This window comes from Nansenia antarctica (genome assembly GCF_963989245.1).
Source record: "Nansenia antarctica genome assembly, chromosome: 4".
Lineage (NCBI taxonomy): Eukaryota > Metazoa > Chordata > Actinopteri > Argentiniformes > Microstomatidae > Nansenia > Nansenia antarctica.
In genome coordinates, this window is record NC_137689.1 from 4,059,052 (window position 1) to 4,073,630 (window position 14,579).

General features: G+C 43.1%; 1 protein-coding gene across 1 annotated transcript in view; it reads right to left on the reverse strand.

The window, feature by feature from the left end:
- phf21aa (PHD finger protein 21Aa) overlaps nucleotides 1–13,546 on the reverse strand; it is a gene marked incomplete at its 5' end in the record, with an annotated part of 39,146 nt that extends 25,600 nt beyond the window's left edge. Inside the window, 4 exons of the mRNA XM_080528637.1 lie at nucleotides 7,611–7,676; nucleotides 9,033–9,065; nucleotides 11,771–11,869; nucleotides 13,517–13,546. Coding sequence (XP_080384763.1) covers nucleotides 7,611–7,676; nucleotides 9,033–9,065; nucleotides 11,771–11,869; nucleotides 13,517–13,546 — 228 coding nt within the window. The remainder of the gene's footprint in view (nucleotides 1–7,610; nucleotides 7,677–9,032; nucleotides 9,066–11,770; nucleotides 11,870–13,516) is intronic.
- Between the last annotated feature and the right edge of the window lie 1,033 nt (nucleotides 13,547–14,579).

The window sequence follows — 14,579 nt, forward strand, 5'->3', positions numbered from 1 at the left end:
ATCAAATCAAATCAAAACTACATAAACATATTATATTATATATTTAGTTTTTGCCTCACACACACACACACACACACACACACACACACACACACACACACACACACACACACACACACACACACACACACACACACACACACACACACACACACACAGCCACACAGCCCCTGGCATAGTGAGTGAACATCACTTTGTTGCCAGAATTATTATTATTATTATTATTATTATTATTAATATACATTGTATTTATGGGCACATTTCAAGGCTCTCAATGACACCTTTCAGACATAGTTAAAACATATCAAACAATTATAAAATCAACAAAGCCAAAGTCAAACAAAATACAGCAGATCAAACCAAAATATGCCGTTGTGAAAAGGTGCTTTAAGACTGGATCTGAAAGTGGAGAGAGAAAGAGTGTCAATAGTGTCAAACGTATGTTGAGGTGGCAGAGAGTTCCAGAGGTGGGGAGCAGAACGGCTAATTAAGTATTTACTCAGCAACTACATGGACCATGAGGAAGCCCTCTATGCTACTCAGTCAGTCAGTGAGTCAGTCAGTGAGTCAGTGAGTCAGTGAGTCAGTTATCCAGTCAGACAGGGCTGTAGAAGTGGGTTAAGCAGGTATAAAAGCTCTTCCCCATCCAGACTGTGCTGCTCTCTGTAGATACGCTCTGCAGCGGTGGGAGGAAGTGCAGGCCTCTGAATATGAATCCTACTTTTCAAGTACAAAGTGCTGAACAACGCAAACTGCGCCCCTGAGTAGGAAAAGGATTAACATTTCCATGGGCAAGCTTTTTAATCTGGTTTATACATTATTTCTAAAAAATCAATTCACAGAGTCCACCAGTAGAGCTGTGCTTTATCTATATTTAAATAGATTAAGCGACTTATTTGATGACGATTACGTACGACTAGTACGTTGTGAGTAGTAATTCCTTATGATGATTTCTATTTTGAAGATTTTAAATATAGGTAGGGCCAGCATTGAGTAAAGGAATTACAGTGAACTGAACGACCATAACAAGCTCAGCAGGTTGGTCAAACATCTTTAATAATCGCCACATTTCTCATGCTAAACACGGCTAGAAATCCTTTCTTTGAGGGAAAAAACAAAACAATAGGGATTAAAAAAACGCAGTGCTGGGAAACCCAGCCCACTCAGTCACTCCACCAGCTCATTGTCTGTAGTAACCTTGACTGAGGTTGACTTGATAGTGTTACTACAGCAATGATAGCATTACTACATGTAGACGTCATGTGTAAATGATGTGAAATGTAACAGGCTGTATAGCATAGCACGTATCCCTGTTCTATCAGGTGGTGGTGTCAGGAGAAGCCACAGAGGAGGGGACACACGTCAAGAGGAGCACAGCCACACAAAGAGACTATGAGGCTCATATCTGATCTTGGGTTGTATTCTATCAGAACCTCGAGCTGATTCTCAGGGATCAGCGGAGGTCTGTAGACGTGTGCCGATGTCTTTATCAAACTCCTCCTCCCCGTAGGGCCTCGCAAGGCAGGGTGGTCGGGGTGGCTCGTGGTGTCGCACGTTGACAGCCAGCCTGCCAGACGGCTGCTGATGCCTCACCCCCCCCCCACCCCAGTCTCTCTCTCTCGCCCTCTCTCTCTCTCTCTCTCTCCCTCTCTCTCTCTCTCTCTCTCTCTCTCTCTCTCTCTCTCTCTCCCCCTCTCTCTCTCTCTCTCTGCCTGACTCTGAGGCTGCCCCCCTTCCTCTGTGTAGCCTCCACACCCCACAGCGGGGCGAGAGGGGAGCCAGGGGGCATCTGTGTGGAAGAAGAGCAGTTGACAGTCTAACACACTAAGGCTGCTATGTAGGATTAATGCACACTCTGGCACACTCTGGCACACACTACTCCCGCCTTCAACACACGGTGACACGCTGGAGCTAGCGACACGCTGCTAGCCTTTCCTCATTAGTGGGATTTTCGGTGAAAATGTGAAAACAAGATCATTTTACAGATATACTCTTCACTGGCGAAGGTGTTTCTGAGGTGGAAATGAGCAGCGGGATAAAAAACTGAAGGGGTGCAGCACTGAAATGTGTATATGCACTGTCAACACTACTGTTAAACTGAGCTGGCAGCCTGTAAGTGGGAACTGTGAAAAACACTGAGGTCCTGACTACTACTACTGTGTGTGTGTGTGTGTGTGTGTGTGACTATCCCCTCTCTATCTGAGCTGGTTGTCTACGTAATAAGTGTCATCCCTCCCTGTGAGAGGTGCCCCAACAGATCACTGACACACACCTGTAAGCCCACTCACACACGCACGCACGCACGCACGCACGCACGCACGCACGCACGCACGCACGCACGCACGCACACTCACACACACACACACACACACACACACACACACACACACACACACACACACACACAGGTGTGAGCGCCCCGCAGAACAAAAAGTTCTGGCCAGCTGCTCGTGCTTGCACACAAAGACTCTGATTTTGTGCCAGAAACTACCATATGTCTAACCTGTTGCTAAGGAACAGAGATCAGTAGACCATGTGTAGACTGGTATGCAGGTAACCCAGAGAAGACACAGTACCAGTGATTGATCAGACAGGAAGAAATAGGCGGCGGTTCCAAAGAGGAAAGTTCCAAATAAGCTGAGCTGAGAAATTGGTTGAAATATTACTCTGTATGTTGTGACCTTGCAATGTATGTATGACCTTGTCAACCTATAGTATACCAAAGACCCACTCTTGCCATTTCACGATAATTATAGTACTGTCACACACCCACACACCCACACACACAATGCATACACAATGCACACACACACACACACACACACACACACAATGCACACACTCTCACACACACACACACACACACACACACACACACAATGCACACACACACAATGCACACACTCACGCGCACACACTCACGTGCACACACATCCATACACACACACAGTTGCACATGCACAAAGGAGCAGTGGTGACAACCCGCCATCGCAGCAGGGTCTGTCCTCAGGGGCAGAGGAAGAACACCACTCAGACTGTGAGGCAGAGCACCCCTGCCGGGCCGACCACGAACCAGCCATGAATGAACCCAGACTGAATGGGCCCTGAACCAGCCAGAGTCACACTGAGCTTCCTAATGTCCAGCAGCAGCTGAATAAGCTTAATAATAAACACCTTAAGTATAATAAGACACAATGTCATCTGGTCCTTCGGTATAGTAGGGCCTTCCCTGCGTTCACACACACACACACACACACACACACACGCGCGCACGCACACACAGACACAGACACAGACACACACAGACAGATACACTCACACACAGACACAGACACACACAGGCACAGACACACACACACACACTCACACTCACACTCGCACTCGCACACACACACACACACACACACACACACACACACCTGCATACGTACATAGGAGACTACTATGGGCTCCCATAGCTGAGCCATTTCTCTGGAGCCACGGGGCTCCTCTCCTCATGAAATGGCCTCCACTATTCAGCCCATTGAAAGGCCAGACTGGAGCTAAATCGATTCAATTGTGCCTCAACTCAGTGCCACGGGTCATTATTTCCCGTCGCAAGGGAGCTCAAGGTGTTTTATTATTATCTGTGGGCTCCAGCTCAGGAGGCAGGCAGGTAGTCCCAAGACAAAGGAACTTCCTCATTTAATGGAGAGCCAGAAACCTTTTCTTTTGCATTCAAAGGGCAGGTTGGTTGGATACCACAAATCTTCAACAGGGTTGAACCCCCCCCCCCCCCCTCTCTCTCGATTCAAAGCCTCTGAGCACTAAATACTGCTATTTTGATGCTCGAAAACCTGCTTGAAAATATAGCATTAAATCCTGTGTCGGCGGCGCACACAGAAACAGGTAAAAAACATCACACTTTCATTCATAGAAGAATGAAATATTCGGCCCCCTCATGGGCTCCCAGGTTTATTGAGCCAGATGTGACCAGAGCTTTAACCCAGCCTCTAGTCTTTTATCTTCCAGACGTCCTTGAAGGCCCTCCACTCTAAAGCCAATCAAATGTCAACTGTTGAAAATGAGATGACCCTCGATATACAGTACCGGTCAAAAGTTTGGACACACACGTTCCCGTTCAATTGAATGGAGGAAGTGTGTGTGTCCAAACTTTTGACTGGTACTGTATAGAGCTATAGAGGTCTTGATATACAAAAGCTAACTGAGAGGCCTCTACACACAACAAAGAAAACCTTACTTCCCTGTGGACATTACAGCTGGGGAACAAAAAATGTTTTGATATTATTATGGGGATATCAACAGAACAGAAGACCAAATCCTTCTGAAATCAATGACTGGATGACTGGCAGGATTGGTTTATTATTCAGGTCCATAGCCCCTGTAGGGATACATCGACTTGAGCGTTTTTCATTAACAGAGAGAGACAGTTTTCCACATCTTTTCAGTTTACACTTTGAAAACTGCTGACGTGCTGCACTATTTAAAAAACTCGTTCAGGGCATTTGGTGTTCGACAAAACTGTTATCTTCCAAAGTTTCTCCACACAAGCCTCAGGTCATTGGCTACTCTCGGCGGCTAAGCGCTGGTTCAGGAACAGAAAGGACTATGTGGTCTGCCAACGCATCGCTCATAACGGTATTGTTAGTTAATCGGTTTCATTTTCTTGGCAGACCACATACTGTTGTCTAACACTGTATCTGGGCGTCTGCTTAGAAACTGCCTGTTTAAACACTATTGCTAGTTGTAAATGAACAAATTACATTAGGATTTACTAACATGTTGCTAATGTTTGACAAATAATTTGAGAATGGTTAATAAGTACGTGAGCTTAGAATTATAAGGTTCTATCTCCGTTTAGGGTAGTTCAGAGATATTGAGCGTCAAAGTTTTTACATTCCATTATGTTTTGTGAGATGGAACCTTAGTATTTTATGAATTACTAACTAAAAAATGTCAACATTTTAAAAGTAACACCACACAGGCATTAATAAACACCTAATGGATCAGATTATGTAAAAAACTCAATTTTGACCAAAAATCTCTTATAATTCTAACGTCACGAGTTGTTTAGAAGCTACATATCAGCACCTGTGTTATATGCAAATGGCCTTGAATGGCAGGTATGGGCAGGCGCAGTATCTCACTCAACATCTTGGTTGTCCTCGTGGAACTGCCAGCAGCTTTTAACAAAAACAACCTCGACTTCAGCCTGTTACTGTAGTATTGATATATATTATTATTCATATTTCAATTATTTCCTAGTGTTAAGACTGCAGTGGTGGCCCCATAGCTTAAAGCACCTTATTTCTAACCCTTATTATTTCTGTGGAGAATCCACATATTGAGCATTAATTGTTTATTCACATAATAACTCAGTGATTTTCCCACTTCACAGTATAGTTCAGTAAGGGTTAATAAAACCAAACATTATGTATAATAGCATCTTATGCTATGCTCACTTGACATCTAGCTCCCATCTTACCTTTCAAGCATTGTATCTTTTGTCTCAACTACCAGAATCGGTCCACTAGATGGCTGCTCCTCAACATTCCAAGAGTTTATACAGCCCTAGGTAAAACAGCCCTAGGTAAAACAGCCCTAGGTAAAACAGCCTTCTCGTACCATGCACCCTGGGCTTGGAATGCTTTTACGAGGTCTCATTAAATTAGACATATTACCCTATGGGGGTAAACACTACAGGAGTTTAAAAAAATTGATTCAAGTTTCCATGGGGAAAATGTCATTGCTTCTTATAGATAAGGATTCCCCTTTCCCCCATGTGATATGTTTGTATGCATTACTGTTTATTGTGTTTTAAAAATGTATTTGATTGTTTTAAAATGTATTTTATTGCTGCTATCTTGGCCAGGTATCTCTTGGAAAATAGATATTGTATCTCAATGCTCGATGGGACTTCCTGGTTAAATAAAGGTTAAATAAATAAAAAGTCTACCTGAACTACTCTCAGAGCAGGCGCTCCACACTTAGAATATAAATGACTTTCAGGCAGAAATTTGCAAAAATACTTTTAAAAATTAATACATGAAGGATTTCAGGTGGAGCAGCCTGCCAGCCTTGTCAAATGACCCTGGTATTATACAGAGTCAGCAGGTGTCAGCACCGGGCAAGACCCAGCTTAGAGGTCAGAGCTGCAATTACGCCAAACAAATAAGACACACACACACACACACACACACACACACACACAGTACAGATAACATATTCTACAAAAATCGCACATTTCTTCGATTTTTCTGTGTGCTCTCTCTGTGAAGACGACACAGAAAATGTTCAAGTTAAATAAAGAGGACGTGAATGACTTCCATGATGGCTAAATAACGCAGACAGCCTCTCTATATAAGTTGAATACAGGCGACAAGACATCATTGCATCATTAGCAAAGCCTCGGGGCTTATTAAGAATAGACTGTCTGCCGTGCATCGCCACCAGCAGTGTCTGGATGGGACCGTGTGGATGTAGATGTGGATGTATGTGGATGTATGGGACCATGTGGATGGAGGTTTGTTAAAAAAAAAACTCAATTGTGACACAGTCTGATCATTTGGTTCCGCATGTCGGCAACCAATCAAAATATTCTGACTTTTCTTTTGAAACACAGAACTACGATTCAAAGTCGAGCTAGTCGAGCCAGAATACTGCAACAACGAAATGGATTGGATGAGTAATCCCCACTGCTACCTAGTTATGTAACTAGAACACTACTTTACATTGTTAGCAGGCTCACAAAACAAGCTGTGTTAGTTGACTAGCGATGTGTCGTTGATTTTCAACAACGCGGAAATGTATTCACAATTTTCGAAAGAAAAGTCCGATCATTACATCGGATCCCGACACGAGGACCTAAGCATTAAAATGTGTCACAAATGCTCTCCGAGTGAAGTCTCGATAGGTTCCTTAAGAGGTACGTATATCCAATACTCCTGCATCCACAACTGGAGACCACCGACAGTACCTGCTCAGAAAATCCTTCACATGAACTTTCTACATCCTTTTCAAAAACTAATACAGCTACGTGACGTACACGAGAAGCATCTATTAAGGCAAAAAGACAAAAGCTCCAATCTCTACCGTAGCACTTATCTTCTCCTTGGAAAGTAAACACAAGGCTTTTGCACGGCACAGCATTACAACTGGGGACGTTTAAAAGACGAAGAAAAAAAACTTCAGTCGGGCCAACAAAAGAGCCTGTTGTGTGACCGATCGATAAATGACAGGTTGATAGAAATTAGACACTTTCACACAGGCACAGACATCCGCTACTTCCCCTTGCACAGACAATAAGAACCAGGGGAAACGGGGAACAGAGTTCAATAGGGACTTCTGTCATCCCCCATGAATCTAACCACAATAACAGAGGGGTAGCCTAAGTGTATACAGGGGCGGTAATTGAGAGGAACAACAACACATTTCTCCAAAAAGCAGTTGTACTCTCACTTAACACAAGAAAGGAAAGAAAAACACAAGAGCTCTCACAGGAAGTCAGCTGTGCTTAACTTGGGAAGACCCTTGCTGTGCCGATGTCGATGTGACAGTGTATGCAATCCCAAAATCCCCTACCTCTCCCCTCTACTGTTCAAGTGCCTTACCTGTTTTTCACTAAGTGTCGTGATCTTGGCTTGAAGTTCATGCAGTTGCTTCTTCAAATCAGCATTCTGTAAAAACATAAAAAAATAAAAATAAAATAAGTGACAAGGTGTATTGAGGATTCTCTGTGTGTTTTAAAGGAATGTGACAAGCTTGGGGGTGCTTTGTTAGTGTGTGTGTGTGTGTGTGTGTGTGTGTGTGTGTGTGTGTGTGTGTGTGTGTGTGTGTGTGTGTGTGTGTGTGTGTGAGTGTGTGTGATTTCAAGATCTACGACAACAGCTTTAACTGGAGTGAAGTCAGAGCTAAAGTGACTGTGCACACCATTTCCTACGGGGCGAATGAAGTGATCGAGATAGACGCCTCTACTCCCGTCACATCATTGGTCTGCCACGGCTGAGGTGACAGATACAGGAAGGGGAAATGAGATCAGAGCTCTCGGTATAGGGTGACAACTGAGAGGAGGGACTGGACGCTGCTGGGTGTATATTCAGTCAATCTTTCACAATTTGGTAGATAGATAGACATGTAATTTAAAGAGCTCTGTTTACTCTCAGACTTGTTCTATACACCACATTTTTTTTCACAAGTTATTTTTTCTGAGTGGGGCAGTCCCACTCATATTTTTAATTGTATTGACAGATACAGTAGAGATTTTAGACCGGAAGGATGGGTGAGAGAGAGCGGAGGGATGACATGCAGGATATGTCCCCGGCCGGAATCGAACCGGGGTAACCCTGCGGTTACATGGTCAACGCTTAACCCACTACGCCACCTAAGCGCCCCTATACACCACGTTTCTACCGGGATGTTCTGTATCCTCTAACTTCCTGTGCAAGCTCCACTCTGACTAGCGGGTGGACACTACGAAGATGAAGGAGCTCTCAAGAAGTGTCAGGGCAGTTTAAGCAAAAGTAACACATTCATTAACACACTGTGTTATAACTGTGACAAGGACATCACATCCAACTGTCATTTAGCCTAGTTTTCCCTCTTAGGGCGTTTGAAATGATCTTTTTCAACTAAGCTAATTTGTACATATTTTATATATGACAGTATGTCATACTGAAATGTGAAAACCAAGAAAACCTCTAAAAGTAAGATTGAACAGTTCTATGATATTGTTATGGTCATCTATACATTGCAAACCGATAGATAAATCCACATATAGGTAATTGTTTTATTTATCTGGTCTAGAAAATGTGGTACAACCTCTTATCTATTTTAGACAAATCGTGTGTGTTTAAATGCACACTTCTGGGAGGGGGGGGGGTAGTGACAGTTTCTGGGAGGGGGGAGGTAGTGGAAGTTTCTGGGAGCAGGGGGGGAGGTAGTGAAAGTTTCTGGGAGCAGGGGGGGAGGTAGTGAACGTTTCTGGGAGCAGGGGGGGGAGGTAGTCACAGGTTTTTTTGATAGTCGATGCTTACCTGTGGATCCTGCTTCATCTGGGCCACAAGTTTCTGTCACGGAGAAAACACAGAAAGACACATGAGATATAAACAACCGGATGACAATTGCAGTGACACACACACACATATAGACAACAAGATCATCTGTGTCTCAATAAGTAGTGTTGTCCCACTGGTTTAACAGAGTAATAATCCCCTAGTATACGACAGTATTGACAGCAAGCTCTTGCTGAGAGACACACAGTGCGAGTCTATGATTTGTTCTTGCAATTGAGTTGACCCTCCCTTTTGCCCATTGCTGACCCCTCCCTGTCCCTAGCTCTTTAGCTGTCTAGTTTTAGGTTTTGTAGTTTTAGTCTATCTTATACTGTTTTAGACTAGTTTTAGTTTTAGACTATGTGGTTTTAGTTTAGTTTTAGACTATGTAGGCCAGGTTTTGTATTGTATTTGTTTGTGGTGGATGTTGTTGTTGTATGCTTGTGAACAGGTCACACTTGAAAATGAGCCCTCAATGTGTTTTTCCTGTATAAATAAAGGTTAAATCAAAGATAAAATAAAAAAAATCTCCTTGTCTGTCATCATCGCAGGGCACAACGGTTGTTGTCAGATGTACAAACTGTAGACACAGTGGCCTCCAGAGGAACCTTCCAATACTGCAACTTCAGAGCAGCGCCACACCTCTGTCATACATAGCCAGGCACACAAGGTACTCCATGCTCAAGAGGGTGTGACAATGAAAGAGAATAGAGAATAGGACCTTCATACAGTACTGGAGTATCCTGAAATCCCAGGAGTGGTCAGTAGTAAAAGGCACAAATGTGACACGTTCTAATGCTTTGGTCCTCATGTCGGGATCCGATGTAATGATCTGACTTTTCTTTCGAAAAATGAATGTGAATACATTTCCACGTTGTTGAAAATCAACGACACATCGCTAGTCAGCTAACACAGCTTGTTTTGTGAGCCTGCTAACAATGTAAAGTAGTGTTGTAGTTACCTAGGTAACAATGTAAAGTAGTGTTCTAGTTAACTAGGTAGCAGTGAGGATTACTCACCGAATCCATTGCGTTGCAGTGTTTTGGCTTGACTAGCGAGTTTGTGTTGTGATTCTCAACAAGGTTGTTGAGAATCCGAACGTTTTGATTGGTTGCCGACATGCGGACCAAATGATCAGACTGTGTCACAAATAATTGCAGAGTGGACAAAGATATCATGAGAGCCGAATAGCAGATGTTAGAATAAGAGGTTTTAGTGATCAACACTAGCACTGGGCAATATTTCCTAAATATCATATCACAGTATTTTCAAAATGATTGACGATATTGGACAGTATTTTTGGTTTCCTAACAATGGAAGTTCTAAATATGTTTAATGCGTATGCATAACTTGACTCAATGCATAGCTCACTTCAAAACATTCCCACCAAAGATACAAGGGGATACCCTAAACCTTCCAACAAGAACTTGTGCCTCTTAAAACTCTCATTATGAATCACAAATTTGATAAGCCTATCACACACAATGCATTGCATGGGATTACCTGTCTGTCATCATAGCCATAAAGTCTATTAACGTTTTACAGTAGAGGGTGAGCTTGGGAAGGGAAATGATCTTTTCCTGTCCTGGATACAGTAGACTCTTTTCCTTCCTAGTCTCAATCCCGCTATAACCTAAAAACCAGACTCCTTTCACGATGGAAATGTGTCACTTGACGTTATTATACCGTGTGAATCTCATGTAAATTCTCCTCTCTTTCGGCTCGCTCCTATTCCCCACCATTCCATCTCACACATAATAGTGTTGTCCGCTCTTTTGCTGGTCTTCGATGTTGCATGTAAGTAAATGAATTAGGCCTAAACTGTTTCAGCACATAATCTGCACAACGAGAGCAAAATAACGGTTTTGACAGTATAGTCAAGTTCTATGACAACGTGGACCATACCAAAACAACGGTATACTGCCCAGCCCTAGTTAACACGGTATCTATATTATTAGCATGAGGACAATCATTTGTGACACAGTGTTTGGTGAAAGGGAGTAACAAGTCGTCAGCCGATATAATGTTCGGAATGAAATACATTTCAGCGTTGATTGAAAATCAATGACAAACTCGCGAGTCAACTAACACAGCTTGTTTTGTGAGCCTGCTAACAATGTAAAGTAGTGTTATAGTTAAGGGATTACTCACCGAATCCATATGCATTGCAGTATTTTGTCTTGACTAGCGAGTTTGTGTTGTAATTTTCGTTGAAATGTATTTCCGTGTTTCAAAATAAAAGTCTGGACATTTTTGATTGGTTGCTGACTTGTTACCCCTTTCACCAGAGCGTGTCACATGTGATGTATGCTACAGTGGGCTGAGTACATCTTAATGAGAGGGGGCATTTCGTGAGTTTAGAATTATAAGGTTCTCTGTTTAGGGCAGTTCAGAGATATTGAGCGTCAACGTTTTTACATTCCATTATGTTTTGTGAGATGGAACCTTTGTATTTTATGAATTACTAACTCAAAAATATCAACATTTTAAAAATAACACCACACAGGCATTAATAAACACCTAATGGATCAGATTGTAAAAAAAACTACATTTTGACAAAAACAGAGATAGAACCTTATAATTCTAACGTCACGATTTGTCGAGAGAACAAAAAACGTAACCGTGTTCCGTAGCACACCAACATTGTTAACCGACGTCAGGTAATCAGATAGTTATGTGAGAGGGTTGAATAGAGGAGGAGGGAAGTGTAGTTCCAGTACCTGATGAACCTGTATTTCCACTTTCAGGGCCTCTTGGAGGGTCTGTAGTTCCATCATTGATCCCTTCTGTCGGAGGCTCAGACCTGGACAGCTCTCAGCCTGTTCAGACGGGCAAAAGGATACTTTAGTCCTTCGTTCAATACGACGTCAACAAATAACTGCTTTAGTAACAGATAGTGAAATCAGTTTGTGCCATGAAAGAGAAATAACATTGTATAAGGATACAAAATATTGTAAACACATTGTTGGGGAGCAGTTTGCAATACTTACTACAAAAGTATTCATGTAATATTGCATGGTAAAATGGTCATTACACAATGATAATATGAATTGGATTGATCAAAAAGCATCACTAGGTAGCATTTGGTATGCGTTGTGTATTGATTATTGTATATTGTAGAGTTCATTTTCTCTTGTACAAACATTTAGGCCTAGGTCAAATTAATCAATAATACTCTAGTACTGCAAGAAATTACAGATAATGTATACGTCAATCTGAGCTTCCTAACAAACGCTTATACCCAACTATTCATATATTTGCCTGTATTCCATAATTCTAGTGATTTATCGTATGCTGACAGGGGGGATGATGTTCCTCCCCCAAAAGACAAAATCAGCCTACTACTAGGTATGGGAATAATCGAAGATTATTCGATGAATCGATTAGCCAATTACTGGCATGAGGCATCCAAACTGATGTAAAATAGGTAGGTCAATTAAACGAAGAAGAAGAAAAACACTTTCAGTGGCACAACTGAAGCAAGCCTGCCAGCACTTGCCTGTGAGATTGTGGATGGGACATTTTATCCAACAGCAGCAGACCCTGCCCGTTCATTCACTCACTGTCACTATCTAATCACTCCTGGCTGATGGACTGGTCAAGCGTGAGATCTGCAGTCATAATATATATATAGATTTCTTTAAGTAAAAATGATGCACCGTGGTGAGGTCAATTAAAAATGATGCACCAACGGGTCAATTAATTGATTAATCTGTCCTGGCAATTAATCATCGATTAATCTATTACCAAAAACCTGCATCTGAGCCATCCCTACCCACTACATGTTCCTGGATATCATGCATTGTCATACTGTAGGCTTGCTTCCAAAACCATTCCACAACCGCAGATCAATCACAACTTTGTTTATTCCATGAGGTCACCTTCTTTGTCAGAGACAAACAGGAGGAGGGACAGGGGAACGCTAATGTACCAGAGGACAGAGAGGCAGTTGCCCCTTCCTTTCTTAGACAGTCAGACAGATGTTATAAATACACCTTTCAAAAACGTCTCCCATCATGAATGCTAAGCACAACTTATCGAAGGCAGACGAGGAAAAAAGTAGTTCCACTAAAAGACACTCAGGGAATCTTATCATCACATTGATTTAGAGCCACAACTCTTGTTATTTACGACGATTCTGGCATGGTCCTTCACTCACCCTGACTCCTGCAAGACAAGATAAAGTGTAGCACCACTACAGAATGATTCATGATCACACTACTGTATTCAGACAGTAGGTCATCATGCCAAGACATTTATGGAAGATGTCACAAACAAACAAAAACATACTCCAAAACACATGCAGTAACACATGCACGCACGCACGTACACGCATACGCACACACACGCTCACGCACACGCACACACACACGGGTGAGACACACACACACACACACACACACACACACACACACACACTACACACACCACAACGTAAATACACCACTACATGTTCTTGGCTTTACCTTCACACAGTCTTCAGTTTTGAACACCATCCAATTTGCGTTGAGTGGGTTGCAGCTGTGGCACAAGAAAGAGGCAGTCAGATAAGGCACTCGAGTGAAATGATCCAGCAGGGAGAAGAAGTCCAGTAGCATGTCAGAGAGCAGGCCTTCTCCTCACTCCCACAGCAGGGGTAGAGAAGAACACTAGCTGTCTCTGTCTCTGTCTCTGTCTCTGTCTCTGTCTCTGTCTCTGTCTCTGTCTCTGTCTCTCTCTCTCTCTCTCTCTCTCTCTCTCTCTCTCTCTCTCTCTCTCTCTCTCTCTCTCTCTCTCTCTCTCTCTCTCTCTCTCTCTCTCTCTCTCTCTCTCTCTCTCTCTCTCTCTCTCTCTCTCTCTCTCTCTCTCTCTCTCTCTCTCTCTCTCTCTCTCTCTCTCTCTCTCTCTCTCTCTCTCTCTCTCGTCGCAGAGCCCCCCAACTATCCTGATTGTGAATCCTGAAGTTTACTTAAAGTACAAAAACACCCCTCTTCATTTTTCTCCACCCGACTCTGTGTAGCCTAAGCAATTAATGGAGAGTGAGAAGTGGGAGAGGGTAGTGAGTCAAATCGCAGCAGCGTGTTACAGCCTCCCAGCCGTCGGGTTGATATCCGGCCAGATCCGCGTGCCAACAGAACAATAATAACATTGGGGCCATTACATGGGCTCACCACCTGGCTGAGTGGACTCCTCCTCCCTCCTGCCTTTCCTTTCTCACTCCTTCTGTCTCTTTTTTCCTCCTCTCCTCCCCCCCCCCCCCTCTCTCTAACCCCTGGAGATGCTGAGAAACTCATGGGCTGGGGTGGAGGTATAAAGTGGTCCAGGCACAGGACTGCATAGCAACTTTGTACTAGGAGTAGATCATCTATCATTATGAAATAATAGCACAAATGAGGAGAAAACTAGACAGACATTAACAGCGTAACACAGCAAAGCGTCAACACTTATCGTCGGCCCAGCTCTTAGGCTGTTAATGGATGATCAGGTGTGAGATGATGGGCTCATAATTGGGCTCTGAGGTTTGCCAGGGCCACATGTCAAACTATCCAG